The sequence below is a fragment of the Manduca sexta genome, chromosome 20, assembly GCF_014839805.1.
Source record: "Manduca sexta isolate Smith_Timp_Sample1 chromosome 20, JHU_Msex_v1.0, whole genome shotgun sequence".
NCBI lineage: Eukaryota > Metazoa > Arthropoda > Insecta > Lepidoptera > Sphingidae > Manduca > Manduca sexta.
Genome location: NC_051134.1, coordinates 9,931,920 through 9,947,861, shown reverse-complemented (window position 1 = coordinate 9,947,861; position 15,942 = coordinate 9,931,920). Strand labels below are relative to the sequence as shown.

Below are 15,942 nucleotides of genomic sequence, written 5' to 3'. Positions count from 1 at the left end.
TCCCATTGCTGGACACGGGCCACCTCTACTACTGAGAGGGATTAGGCCTTAGTCCACCACGCTGGCCTAGTGCGGATACCAATCCGACGTCTGAATCTGAGTCTACTAAGACTTCACACATCCTCAAAATTCCTATAGAGGACTTTTCTGGTATGCAGGTTTCCTCACGATGTTTTCCTTCACCGTTAAAGCAAGCGATAACTCAAAGAGAACATACATAATTATTTAGAAAAATTCAGAGTTGTGTGCCCTTGGGATTTGAACCTGCGGCCATTCGTCTCCGCAGTCCGTTCCACACCCAACTAGGCTATCGCCGTTTTATGCATTCATCAGGACTTGGATTCCCTTTCGGAAAAATTCATCCTTCGCCACTGGTAACTTGTAACTCAATTATATTGCTCGCGACTTCGCCCTCATGAAAATCATTTTCCGCTAGAATAGTCTCTAAGAACCATATCAATAGATGCCATTCCATTCGCTCTGAAGTGCGACAACCAAGACGTTGTCAAATTAAAGTCACCATCTTAAAGCCGTGACTATTTAACGAACAGATATCAACAAATCAAATGATATGTTAAATCACAGCATAATATGACCGATTTTGTCGGCTTAGTTTTGTCAAATGACGCCGACTAAACTGAGAACAAGCTCTTACATTACAGCTTAAGTTTTGTTTATTAAATAGTTCAAAACATTATATGTCTACTTGAGATCCTACTCAACGTTGAGATTGAATTAATATAACCTTTAATTAATATAGCAATTCATGATGGCATGAGTACGCCAGCATCACTAAATAAAAATATATTAAAAATTTAAATGACTTCCGATGACGTATTTACGGAGCAAAATATAGCGCAGCTCTATGCAACCATGAAACTACACATCCACTATATTAAACCTGAACGTAATACATTGGAGCCCGAGGCCGCCAGAATACGACGCACATATTAAATTATCTACCAAATAAATTATGTTATCCTTGAAGTATATCAGAAGGTAACTTGGAATGTCTATAAATAGCTCGTGCCGTCTTGTGTCCTCGTCGTACACATGTGGGGAGATTTTTCATAAGTTATTTTGGGAAATATTTAGCCTACGCGATGTGTGGCGTATAATAAATATAATAATAGCAGCCCTGTATATACCGTCCATACCAGTGGCGATAGCCTAGTTGGGTGTGGAACGGACTGCCAAGTCGAATATCCGCAGGTTCAAATCCCAAGGGCACACACCTCTGACTTTTCTAAAGTCATGTGTGTATTCTTTGTGAATTTATCGTTCGCTTTAACGGTGAAGGAAAACATCGTGAGGAAACCTGCACATCTAAGGAGTTCTCTATAGGAATTTCGGAGGTGTGTGAAGTCTACCAATCCACACTAGGCCAGCGTGGTGGACTAAGCCCTAAACCCTCTCAGTAGTAGAGGAGGTCCGTACTCAGCAGTGGGCAAGTATATAATACAGGGATGATATTATTATTATTATTATATACCGTCCCACTGTTGGGCACGGGCCTCTACTACTGAAAAGTATTAGGCCTCAGTCCATCTCGCTGGCTTAGGGCGGATTGGTGGACTTCACAAATCCGAATGCCTATAAAAAACTTCTCAGGTATACAGGTTTCTTTACAATGTTTTCCTTCAGCGTTAAAGCAAGCGATAATACACAAAGAATACAACCATAATTCTCGGCAAATCGTTCTACATCTAATTAGGCTCTCACCGCTTATGCATTATACCGCCGTGTGTGGGTGATTTTCCTTAATGTTATATAAAGACAAAAGTTACTGAAGATGTTTCAATGTTTATTACAAGTTAATGCAGAACGTAATTGGATAACATCTGGCACAACAATATTCTGGATCAATTATATATGTCGTAGTGAAAACTCTTTACTTGGTTATTTTTTTTGCATGACCGGTAAAGTATCACCGGTCTATATTTATTTTCCAGACAGTTATTCAATTATTGAAACACTTCTTTACTTCACTAACAATTTACTGCATAGTAACACTAGCGGAATACACAATGTGCTCGGTTCGAGCGTCCAAATAAGACTCGTACAAAAACTTCTACAAGATTGAGCTCTCGTCGTTCGGCCGGTCCTTATATTGACAGCGGTCGACCTCCCTCCTCTTCTAATACTTCCTCGATGTAATGATAGATGGCGCCACTATCGCTCCGGAAATTCACCAATTCAACGAATAACGAGGTGCTGCGGCGACATATACTATTATTTTTCTCGGAAAAATAGACAATGGCATACTGATGAACAATATCCCAGAATGTCAATATAAGGTAACTATTTTTCTTGGTAAAATAGACAATCATTTATTCCACCAGAGGCTAACTAACACCGAAAATACGTAAGAAACACCCAAAATGTAAATCCTGGTATACCATAAGTAAGCTTTGCATCCGACCTACAGGAATAAAGTTTCACAAACAAAGACATATTATAACTCCAAAATGATATGCGCAGTTCTTTGAACTTGAGTCATCTACCTGTAAATGTCTTTTTAATTCTTTAATTTATATTCGCCGTCCGATTTACTGCGGAGGGAAGTGGACAATTTGTTTCCAAGTCATGCCTGTCTTTCTCCATGATTAATTTCGTCGTGGATGGAGTTTTAAAGTCTTTATTGTCAAATTGTTGGCAACTTTCCAACTGCAGACATCTCTGCATTTTTGATTAGTTCGAAACCTAGTTGCTTGCCTTTGCTTCCTGCTGCTGTTAGGTTTTATGTAGAGTTCAATAAGGGTCAATGTCGTTTTTTCAGCAACAAATTACTGGGATAAAATACATTTTGTTTAGATAACAACATCTCAGAGGGCTAAGCTAAGGTTTTTATAAACGAAGAAATATTTTTTAAACTTTTTATAACGAAGAATTTCAGACTATACTGTTTATTGTATTTGTAAATAAAAAAAATATAAACTACACTTGTATGCCAATATTATGCTGATGATAGAGCACTAAGCATAATATTATTATTCAACAATATAATTACATATGTATCACAAGTGTATAAATAAATGAATTGAATGAATAAAAAATTACAAATTTATCTAAAGATAGAGTTGTTTATTCTTCTTTTACAAAAAAATTCTTGTTTGCAGATGCCTCTTTCAAGAAAGTCATCGTTTTAACTTGGAACCAAACATATGATACATATGAAGCGCAAACCACGAGCCCCATCATTCACATGCGAAGACATGGAGGACCTGAATGTGGTAAGTATTTTTTTTATTACACAAACTAGCTAATAAGGAAGGTCAGCTGATGTTTATGATCTTTTTCAGCCACAAACACAATAAAAAAGCACTTTAACATAAAGAAATAGAGATTAAGGGTCTGTTTCACAACTGCTGAATAAATGCTAATCGTCGCATAAAGCCGACCAAATACAAAAATCACACTCTAATGTACACTCCGAAGTAAATAGTATTAAAATTAGTACTACCTACTTTAGCTGTTTAATACAACTGTCAAATTAAATTAAACACTGGAACGGCAAAGTGGCCCCAGTGCACCTCATGGTAAGAGGGTTGGGGTCCAATAAAATGTTGACTGACGAGAGATGATTACCCCTTGGCAGTCAACAGAATTATGCCGGCCTGTTGGAACCGGATATACATAGTCTGATCCAAGAACGCGATACACTTACGTGAGCCACTATGCCGGGTTTTAACACCTCAAATACGGTGGTCGCTATCCGGACATATATAATATACTACCACCATCTCTCGTCAGTTGACACTTTGTATGGACCCTATACCGCTTATTAGATGCAATGGGTTCAGTGGCGTGCCCCTATATAAGAAACTATATTACTAAATATAATTAGCTATATAACGAAATGACGCAGCAAGCCGTCATTCTAAGTTATTTGCATATCAGATATTCCAACTATCCAGATCGAGTTGGCATATACCCACTGTATACTAGAATATGTAATTGTATTGTATTGCTAATTATCAACTATTCTATTATATGAAAGTTGCTACCCAATAATACTTAAATATCATCCTGAATCGGCCACTAACACAAAGGATGAACTTCCCAAATCATCGAACATTAAATAGTCTATTGTAACATGCTTTAAAATTAGTATAACAATAATTTTCCCATCTGTTCCCATCGAATTTTAATTAATTAAATTTTCATTATGTTTATACATGCCTGCTAATTGTATTATACGTCGCGGAATCCGGAATGAAAGCCTCCTAATAACAATAATTAACAAACCTTGTACCCGGAAATAGGACGGTTCATATTCCACGATCAAATATTTTCAACAAATAAATTTAAATCGTAAATTGAAAAATATTTTACTAAACTAAACTATAAGAGTCTGTTTCAAAACTTGAGTAAATACTACTCGTTTCATAAATGTATAAGCCGACGAAGTTCAACAGTCACACTCTCATCTATTTCCCAAAATAAACTGAGTAATATTTACATTAGTTAATTAATACGATAACAAATAAAATTTACTTGAACTTGTGAAACAGGCACTTAGAATGTTTATCTTAAAAGAATTATTTATGAAAATATCTTATGATTCAAACACGCAAAAGTGCACCTAATTGCTATGTAATGACGAACTTCCAAGTTACCTAGTACTTTGTGAAACCGCAACTACGATCTCCATCTTATTTTAGTATACCACATTTTAATGATAAACTGAAGTTGGACATCATTAGTGCTATGACATATCACGTAATTTGTAATTGTGGTGTGACTCGCTATCCAGGTCAACAGCAGTCGCCTCGTCCACTAGTGATGAAACCAACATCGATTCTTCAAACATTTTGAGATAAATGTATTTGTCACTAGCTGACCCGACAAACGTTGTCCCGTCTTAACTATGAATTTGCAGCGCGCATTCTGTCAATCGCTGAAATTAAGTTTTCTTAAATTTTCTAACGTTCCGCTCAACTTTCTTAATTTTTTCTTTCATAAGATCCTTCTCCTGACAATAACAAACACAACAACAACACAAAATAGTGAAATAGGTCCAGCCGTTCACGCGTGATGGCGTGACCAAGGGAATTAGGGATTCATTTTTATATATATCTATTACCATCGAATTTTTTTAATTCCTATCTTTCGTATAGATGCTATCAATCTTGACACACCGCTTCTAGATCAGCTTAGAAGTGCACGCGGAGTGACGGCGCATCGACCGATTGATTTGTAGATCAGGCAACTTTAGCCTCCCCAACCCTCAAACCCGCCTACTAGGCCAAGTTTAACAGCATCTATACTAGTTGAAGCTCTTACGTCCGCCCGTTTGAAAGATCTCATGTAAATGTCCCAGTTTACCTTTCGCGTTAAGTCAAGATCAACTTTATTCTTTCTTAATCCCAGACATGGTTTATTTGCTTGCTATATTTTAGACTCATTCGTTTTGCGGTCGGTGTTTACTTATCGAATCGTGTGTATAATTAATTTCCACAAAATTTCGTATTAGTTATTATAGACTAACCAGGAAACAAAACCTGCTTTTCGTTCGCCAATTTGGCTTTTTCGTTTTAACTACGTTGTCAATATAACAAAATATTTTACCACAAAGAGCATTACAATACTACGAAATTTTGCCATAACTTGATGAAGTGTCTTATTTTCCTAATCAGGCTATATTAATTATAATTACTTATTAGTATACGACAATCTTCACGACATATTCCAGGGAGTGTGAACTGACCGTACATGAAATTCCGAAAGGAAAAAAGATTTGTCCCTTTATATTTGTTCTCCGTATTGTCAAAACAGATTTATTTTACTCTTGGAATAAATACATAACTAAAGAATTCTCGCTATAAATAAATTCATCTTTTGTACAATATACTTCAGTATGGAAGGAATATTTTGATAAAATTATTTTTGCATTTTTAGTCAATTTCATGTACAATGTACTTTAACATGTGAGGAATATTTAGATAAAATTAGTGCTATTTTAGTAAATATTATGTTATTTGGTACCTGTTTGCTAAATTAATTAGTCAGTTTTAGTTAAATAACTTTATTATGATGCAATAAGTAATTATTACAACAAATATCAAACATATTACTAACACAATGTAGTTAATGCATTATTAAAATTCTTATTACGATACATAAATACTATATTATCGTAAAAGAAAATACTAAGGCAATACGTTAAAAGGAAATTAATAAAAATAATAAATTATTAAATTTCACGGAACATTAGTAATGCACCGGGACCTCTAAAATGGGAAATATAATAAAACGCCACGACAATAATACGTTTATATAGACATTTACACCGTTTTGGTTTATTTTGGTTACGTTTCCCCTAAATTAGATGACAGTAGGTAAAGACAAGCCGGAAAAAAGAAAATATTCTCCCCTCTATAATTTGCTGATTAGTAGAACATTTCCACAAATGATCATTTTTGGTTTATCTGTTTCGCATGACTGAGTCAAAGGCAGCAATTTAAATTTAGAATGATTTTTGACGTCGTTTAACCAACACAAAAAGATGGTTATCTTTTGTGGCTACCTTATTGTCCATGCTAAAGAAATATATTTTGAATATTAAAAAGCATCCAAATGTCAGTTTGGAATAAACTGTTGGAGTAAACGCAAATATCAGTGACCCATAGACAGCTCACCGGTCAGCGTACATCACTAGTTTTTAAGTCCCCTCTCTATATCTCTCTTGTCTCTGACTGTTTTAACGTACAATACCTTTTTATCTCTTTGAATATATTTATCTAAGTTTCATCAAGTGCTTTATTAATAACAACAGGTTATACACCAAAAAAATGAACGTCAAAGATCGAACCAAATGCAAATTACAGCCTTTGATTCTATACTCCATTATTGGTGCTCTTATTCGTGAAATTTAATCCGCAATATTGACAATGTGGACTACTCCAAATTAACTTCTTCTTCTTCTACATGTTCTTCAATTTCCTCTACGACACTCTGCCGTGCAGACTTTCTTGTAGGTAGAGGCGATGGCCCCTCTCTACCCTCCTCCTCAATCCTTGCTTTGTGCATTTTAATAAAATCCTCATGAGCACTTAACGCCTCTCTTCTTTCCTTACCTTCAGCTAACGTACCTTCCCAAGAAAATGCAACTCTGTACGGATTTTCTTTAACAATTTTAAAAGATGTATTCTTCAAATAGTCATAGTCTTCTAAATACTCGCGTTTAAGGCCTTCCTTGTCATCACAGAGGAGACTCTTCTTGACTTTTTCTTTCTTTTTAATGGCCTCTGGGAAAAGAATTGCCACAGTATCATTAAAAATTGTTTTTTGGTTCTTCATTATCTCCAACATTCTTCTTTCTTTCTCCAGACGTTGAGCTTCTAATTCCCGCAAAGGTTTTTCGTGCTCTATAAGTTCGGCTCTGTTTATTCTTTTTTTAACTGCAATAGTTCTTTCAATTAGTTTCTGTACTATCTTTTTCCACCTTTCTTCTGGACCCACAACTTTCATTTTCGCTAGTCTTCTTGCTTCAGCTTCTTCCTCTAATCTTTTTTCTTCTTCTTCCTTTAACCTACGTTTTTCTTCCTCTTTCTCAGCTAAGAGAGCCCCTTCCTTTCGTTTCATTTCTAGAAGTATTTGAGCATTATTCTTCATCCATTCGTCTTGCCATGCTTTGAACGTTAACATAACCTTTAATTCCCTATTAATCATATTTTCCATACGTGTCTTATATGTTGCGTTCTCTATCATAAATATTGGTGGGTCTAGAAACATTCTGAATGATCCATTGACATCACTTACACCAATAATATTCTTGGCTAATGGCAAGGTATGTAAACTGACTCCAGTAAGCATATTTCCCGAAAGTGTTTGAATTGATATAGGTAGGTCGCTTCTCAACAATAAATCCCATGTCTCCAAATCGCCTTCGGAAGTAGATATGAACAGCAAACTAGGTTTATAAAGTGACCATCTAGCATCAGTGAGCCGGTACGGACGCTTCTTCCAAATAAGGGGACGGTTCATCAATTTATCAGCCCATATGGCAAATATTTTTCCTCCTACAGTCAACGTTAGATGGTTCAAAAAAGGATTTTTCTGTGTACACGTCACAATACCATCATGTATACTACAACTAAACTTCATTGTACAATATTCGGAATTCACCACCTCACCTGTATTGAATTCGTGTCCTTCCCAAGTGATCCTTCTTATTTCACCATGCTGTGATCCACAATACAGTATGGTGTTAATATCAGATTCTGTTTGTGGAATTACTTCACTAGTGAAATACTTTCGACCCGAGCCTGTATTTCTTGGCGTGTATATGTATTTGACTGTTGGAGGATTCATTCCGAAACTTTGTAAAGTCAACGTTTCAGGCTGACCGGCGACACCTAAAATAATTTTGTAAATAGGCTGCAGGTTTCGGTCTAGAATTTTATAAGGAGAAACGTCAACTAACAACCCAGAAGGCCGTTTGGCTACTCTTTTAGATTTTTTTACTTTTTTAGTCTCGAATAAAGTAACGTTCTCAACGGATAAATTCCATATCAAAATATTCCCGTCTTCGGCACCAGTAAAGAACATTAAGGATTTCTGGTCTTTAGGTAACAACGTAGTCTTGCCGGTAGTTGATATCGTGAAATTAGGAGAGAGCCATTTAATAGCAGTAACAGGGCCATAATGACACGTTAGTAAGTTACTCAATGCTGTGGATTGAACCACAGCACTATCCTCAACAGTTTTCATCCAACCCATGTGCGCATTCATTGCGATACGATATTTTTCCCTGGTCTCACTTAATACTTCTATCTTCTCAACGTTTTCCAACTTATTTGTGAGATCCCAAACTACTATTTGTCCATTCACGCAACCACCTACGAGAATGTTCTCATCAAAAGGACAAAACGAAAGAACTTTAACCTCACGAGGTGACTCTAAGTATAATTTGGGCAATAGACTATCGATGTGGCTCCAAATCATAACAGGATTGAGACCGTAGACAGCTCTTTGAATTGGATCTGGGCGAGTGGTCAAAGTTTTCATAACAGATGGTGATCCATCGGCATAGCAAATAGCAACAATACCTGTCCACATAGGATGAAAGACAGCACTAGATACATACTTATCTTTAGCGCGCACATCTGTGAAGCAAACGTATTCTTCGAATGTCATAGAATCGTAAATATCTACTGTTTTTTGCGCAACTAAATTGGGATAATCATTGCAGTACATATCCATAACAGTATTTAATTCTATTATTGACGTTACCTCGTCGCAAATCGATGATATAAAAGTGTTAATCATTTTAATGTATGAGGGACGGCGCATGCGTTGTAATGCGGCTCTATACGCAGCTAGACCCACCTCGTCTGGTGCCTCTTTAGTTCCCTCCCCTTCCTCTTCGGAACTCTCTTCTTCTTCTTTTTCTACTTTTGCAGCCTGATCAGCATCACCACCCCCACCACCACCATCTTCTGCATCATCAACCGATCCAAGAGCATCAGCAATCGATTGAGTCCACATATTTTGAGGATATCTCAGCACGGTTTGAGCGTAATTATCACGTTTTGGTGGAGCAGCTTGTGCAGCGGTATCGATTCTACGCCTGAAGACAACGTTAAACTTTTGTCTATACGGTGTAAGTTCGATGTGTCCATCTCTAACCGAATCTGTGTCCCTAACAATGAATTTCTTTGGCTGGTAAACAGTTGGAAACTTAGCTTTTATTTCCATTTCCATTAACGGTCTAGAATTTACTGGAGTAAGTTCTTTGATTTCTTTTTCACTACCAAAACTCTTCCATGGTCTGGGTTTCTTCTGCACTGCTTTTTCTAACTTCTTCTCCTGTCTCTTTATATATCTATCCGATTGTTGTTTGCAGTGGTCTCTGGATTCTTTAGTTAAACAGATGTAGAACTCATCGACATCTTTGGATTCGTCCACAATGTAACCCATTAACACCATATCATCGTCATATGCTTGTAATTGTGGCATTAAATGGAAGAATTCTGATAGTTCATGTCCAATATCTATAGTTTCCATGATCTTAGCTTTGCTGACTAGTTTCCATGGGTACTGGGCGTTAACATGTGTGCCTATGAGTATCTCGATTTGCATTTGAGTTTCCTCACCCAGTACTACTTTATGAACTCCCTCTACGTCATATTTAGGTATGAACCTTTTTCTCCTAGGTTGTGGCTGTTGTGCCGCCATATTTTCTTCGGTAAGTTTATCTGAAAATTATATTTTGTTAATAACTGAAATATGCTACACAATTTAGCATAACAATACGAATGTCAAGGAGACAGTTAAAAATATCGCTTATCATTCATAAAATATCCGAAAGAAGGTTTTATATCTAAAAATATTGTAATTTAGGACTTGAGGTAAAACGAAGAGTAAAATGGTAAATGTTGTAAAGTAACAAAAAAATAGGGTCAATTTTTATTATTTACGTCGGTTCTACCTTCGACTGTCCCATTTTTCAGGGACATATGTGTACCATACAAAATGTTGGAACATACAATTTTAATGAATTTGAAACCCAATAGTAATTTGATTCTTAAAAACCGGCGTAATGTAAGCTAATTTACTGTTCTATAGGTTGTTGTATGGAATAATTATAATGGCATAATAATAAAATGATTAGTAACGATTTTGGTATCGATGACTGAGTGCTTCGGTGGCGTTATTGTATTGCGTGCGCTACGATACCCTGAGGTCCCAAGTTAAAATCCGTGGTTAGACAAAGTGATATTTAGTTATTCCGCTTAATATCAGCCCGAAAAATTGAATAAATGCTCGACATGACGATAGGCTCGTCCACATCACATCAGGGGCGGAATATACACGGTGCAAAGTGTCATAGGACGGAACACACTTGGAAAAAAGTCGGTACCCTGGTTGCGTCTCTGCATACCCCTTCGGGGATAAATGTGTGATGTGTTTGTGTATGTGTGTGTGTTACATATTTTGAAAATATTCATACCCGCATCCTGTGCAAGAGTTTCCACTTCATCATAACTAGAATCTGAAGAATCGCTTCTGACTACTTCTGGTTCTTTTTTTATCTTCGTTCTCCGAGTCACTCATATTACCTTTGCCTTTCGTGTCACTTTCCTACTTCCCTACTGATTATTTGCCGTACGTAGAATGGTTGCTTGGAAACAGAAACCTAGCACGGGATGGTACGGACGGTAAATGGTACGGTCTTGTAAATAAAATAGAGTAATCTTACGGCGGTGGAAAAGTTATTACACCAAAATAATGTAAAGCTATAGTTAATTTGAAAGCTAAATAATGTTTTTAATTTGATAAATGTACTGAAGAAACTATTTCATCTATTAAATGCAATGCAATTCAATCAACATGGACCATGGGAAAACGTCTTTCAATACAACGGGATCCTTTCAGGATTGTTGAAATTATGCCGGCTTTTCTTATTAAATACTAGCTTTTGTTCGCGGCTTCGCCCGCGTGAAAGAGTTTTCCGGAATAAAAATCCCGCTAGAAAAATATCCGATTTAATTATATTTATGGCTCACTATTTTGGTCATAGTGGTTTCCACATAAAAGGTAGATATATGCTGTCGCGGACTTGAATTTGGAACTATTTAAGACAAACAATCCTTCGGTACATCATCTTTGTCTAATTCCAATGGTTTAGGCAGCGTACGCCAAGATAGCATTTTTTTTTCGAGTTACGTTATATGTATCGTTATATTATGACCAAATCACATAAAATTATTATAAATTGTAGCCTATGTGTTATTCTGTTGTATAACCAATATTACTGTAAAGTTTCATCTAAATCCGTTCAGTAGTTTTTTCGTGAAAGAGGAACAAACATACATAAATCCATCCTCACAAACTTTCGCATTTATAATATTAGTAGAATACACTGTACAGTATAGACTAGTTAAAAGCATTTTACGAATTATCTGAACGAGCTATGGCGAGTATATTTCCCCACAATGTTATTTAAGTTAAATTAAAATGAATTACTGAATGAAAGAACATAAACAGAAAGTAACAATAGATTTTTACTTTTTAAGCACTTAAAAAGTAAAAATCTATTTTCATACAGCAATTAAGTTCCAACAAGCCACTCTGAGCAATGATGATGTTAATAATTCCGGAACATGTTTCGGAACCAATTTGTGCCAATTAATACTGTTTTCAAGTACAAACTGAAGTGAAGATTGGGGAACATAGAATAGAGTCTATAGTAAAGTATTTCAACCGTGTCTTAAGTAAGAGCTTTCAGATATTTTTGCCTCAAGATGACGCCTTGTGACTTTAAAAGAACTTGACTAATTATTTCAATAATAGAGACAATAACTATAATGATATCACAAAATGCTGTATTTTTTTTGTCCTAAATTAGAATATATTTACTGCACTGTACTGGCCCTCTGTTAGTTACTGTACTAAACCAGGATGGTAGGTTTCTCATAACTATTTTATTCTATCTTTTCACTCGTCTCTAAATAATGCTCTATGTACTTCAATTTAGGTCTCATTTTAATTGTTTATCATGTTTCTATAAGGGTTTCAAAACTAGTTGTAATGTCTAACAAAAAAGGTCATTAGTCTCTCAATCCACTTCACCACCTTCGGCCCGCAGACCTGTTTTTCAGCAAAAGTTTTTGCCAACCACATCATACATTTAGACTTAACCTTCGCGTTTCTGTGGAAATTAAGGCCATCTGTTTCTTTTTTGTTTGTAGACTTCATTTGTATTATAAACTAGCTTTTGTTCGCGGCTCCGCCCGCGACTGAACCATTCGGGATAAAGTCCCTCTACATATTTTCCCGGGATAGAAAGTAGCCTCTACCCTTTCCAAGGTCTTAATCTATCTCCATACCAAATATCATAAAAATCTATTCAGAAGATTTTGAGAAAAACGATAACATTCGGACACACATAAAAGGGGGACTTTATTTAATAAAATGTATAGATTTGAGTAATGAGAATTGATATGGGTTGTTGCCGATGCTATGTAAAAGATACATGTTTTAAATAGTTACCCCAATATAGCAGAAATACATGTTTAGTTATTCAAAAATTCTTAATACTGGATCAGTATAATGCAGTAAGTCAGGATTCTTAATATAAATATAATTACTAGCTCCTCTACCCTACCAAGCTAGTAATTTTAATAAAATATATAATAAAGGTCTTGAAGTGAACGAAGACACGCGTAAAATATAATAAGATAATAATTTTCTCTTGTTTCAGGCCGCGCTATCCCGTCGAAAAGAGTCTGCAGCGCCTCTGACGGGGGAAAGGGACGCAACAATCTTCCGTCACTCTCTTACATACCCTCTCGCTCTAGTACTCAGACTACGGGTTTTACAGGTATACAATTTTTGTCAGCCTTTGATTGAAGTAGCACAAATATATAATTTCGAAAGACGTATTTGACTGTCTCGGTAGTGTAGTTGTACTGCATGCGCGGTAGGCAGCGCTCTGAGTCCTCGGTTCGAATCCCGTGTCGGGAAAAGTGATATTTGGGGTTTTCTGCTCAGTATCAACCTGGAGTCTGGAATTTGTGCCCAATATAACGATAGGCTCGCCCCCTATCACAACATGGGATGGAACACACGTGGCGAAAAGTGGGTGCCCTGGTTGTACCTCTGCATACTCTTTCAGAGATAAATGCGTGATGATTTGTTTTGTTTATTTATACACCATGATTTTATAGTCGTGATCATGGTGTCTCCGCGCACGTGAAAATAGTTTTCCGGGGTAAATATTTTCCCGGCGTAAAAAAAGTCTATAGTGCTCAGGATTGACGTGGCTTCCTATTAGTGAAAAAAAATCATAATTACTGTGGAATGGTACTCTGTATGGCTATTAGAGCAAGAGCCCGTGAACCCCAGACCTTCGTTATTTTATAAAAGCTGAAAGTTTGTCAGCGCATGCTCCCAATACAGGTAAGAACAATGGGCCATTATGAAGTTTGCGTTACACTGTTGTCTTTAGCGCGACGCGACGCGTTACTTGTAACGCACTGTCAAAAATAAAGATTCAGTTTAAAATTGATATTCAGACTATTCCACGCTGATTCCACGAAGTTAATGTATCGCGGCCGTATTACGTTAACTTTGTAAACATTGCGTGGAATGGTACTCTGTATGCCAGTTTTGATTGTCTTTAACGCGACATGGTGCGTTACGTTATTACGTACTGAAAAATAAGGCCTCAGGTTGATAACTAAAAATTACATATACCATTCCATGCTGATTTCACAAAAGTACTGTAACACGGCACTATTCTGAAATAACACTATCATACTAAACTCAAAAGCGGTATCTCAAAAAAAATCAAATCTTTATTTTTATGGCATCGGAATTCAGATAGCTTAAAAAATGCCCGTCCAATGAACTTACCTAAATAACGTATCTTGTTTAGAACTTGTTAAAAAACCTTAATAGAGTTCTCTATCTAAGTTTTATATCCAAAACTATATTTAAAAAACTTCGGTTATCTCGAAATAATTCCCCGGCATAACACTTTTGCGCTTAGCACGGTACCATAGAGAACAAGGCTCCAGAAAGGTTACGGCTTAAACTTGTTAAGTTTTCTTCGACGGTGTTAAATTATTCATTGCGAAACAGGTTCGATTATTGTATTTGTCGAAATTTAAATATTCATTGGTAATATTCCCGAACGGCGGGGCGAATTAATCTATTTTATATTGGTTAATATAGATGTCGCCTCTTAAGTATGAGAGTGTGGGTAAAACTTTCTGTGGATTAGTTTAACCTGATTTTCTAGAGAATTACATCCCTTCGAGATGCTTCTTACTGGTGGTAGGTCTCTCATATGTGACAGTCCGCCTGGGTAGGTACCACCGCATTCTATTTCTGCCGCCAAGCAGCAGTATGTAGTCACTGGTGGATTCCGGTTTGAAGGGCATTGTAGCCAGTGTAACTACTAGACATAATGAGACTTAACATCTCATGTCTCAGGATGGCGAGCGCAGTGGAATACCAAATAATACTTTGTAATTCAAGGTATTGTATGGTGTTTCTACTGTTTATGGGTGATTGGATTATTTACCATCAAGCTCGTCTCGTCAGTCAAAACAATAAAAAAAAAATACTTTGACATCGATCTCGGCTACGGAATATTGATTCCACGATACATCAGCGCCAGATAAAAGACTGTCTTCAAGGTTTAGGACCATTTGCATTACGTTGTTGTGTTAATTGATTTTGAACATTATTTTAATAAAAACAATGTCGATAATAATATGACTAAAAAATTACCTGCTCTGTGATGGCACTACTTATAAGCTATATATAAGGAACATGCAGGACAGAAATATTTAATGAAATTCACAAATAACAATATCAAGATTGTAATTAAATGCGCTTAATTAATAAAAATTTGCCACGAATTGTGTAACCTTCAGTAAAGTAGAAATATCCCGTTAGTACAATTTAATTTAATTATTTCTTATTTATAATTCGCGTCTGGACTTCAGCCTTGTCGGTGATAGAAAGTTTCGGTACAAATTGGCTGGATTGGAAAGATTAAGTACTTTAAACTGAAATAATGGTTTCAATTTGTTTTGTATATTCTTTTATACTTTCGTTAACTTTGTGAAGAGTTGAAAATAAATTGTGTTCAGCGCAGTTATTGTTTTTTGAGAAGCATGGTCAAATTTAGTGGCCCTAAAATGATCTTTTACCTTATTTCTATAACATTGATAATTGTATATTTTTTTTAAAGAAATTAAATTATATAATGTGCAAAAATGCTGTTTGTAAATGACAAATTTACTTCAGGTGATTCCTTATTAAACAAGAGAAATCAGCCTTAGAGATATTTTTTAATTATTAATTTGCATTCCACTAAATTTCACTACGAGTATATAATATGTTTAAGAATAAGTATATTTAAAACAATTCAATATAAATGTAGAATGATTTTAACTTCATTGACTATATCTGTGGCATACT

General features: G+C 35.9%; 2 protein-coding genes across 2 annotated transcripts in view; one reads left to right on the top strand and one right to left on the bottom strand.

Annotated features, from left to right (window-relative positions):
* The window catches only part of LOC115440693, a 54,463-nt gene that overhangs the window by 30,193 nt on the left and 8,328 nt on the right, over window positions 1-15,942 (top strand). The window contains exons 2-3 of the mRNA XM_030165107.2: window positions 3,120-3,233; window positions 13,211-13,330. Coding sequence (XP_030020967.2) covers window positions 3,165-3,233; window positions 13,211-13,330 — 189 coding nt within the window. The 5' untranslated portion in view covers window positions 3,120-3,164. The remainder of the gene's footprint in view (window positions 1-3,119; window positions 3,234-13,210; window positions 13,331-15,942) is intronic.
* Window positions 6,118-10,264, bottom strand: LOC115440692 (dynein intermediate chain 3, axonemal). Its single transcript, XM_030165106.2, has one exon. The coding sequence runs from the start codon at window positions 10,180-10,182 to the stop codon at window positions 6,901-6,903; it is 3,282 nt and encodes a 1,093-aa protein (XP_030020966.2). The 5' UTR covers window positions 10,183-10,264; the 3' UTR covers window positions 6,118-6,900.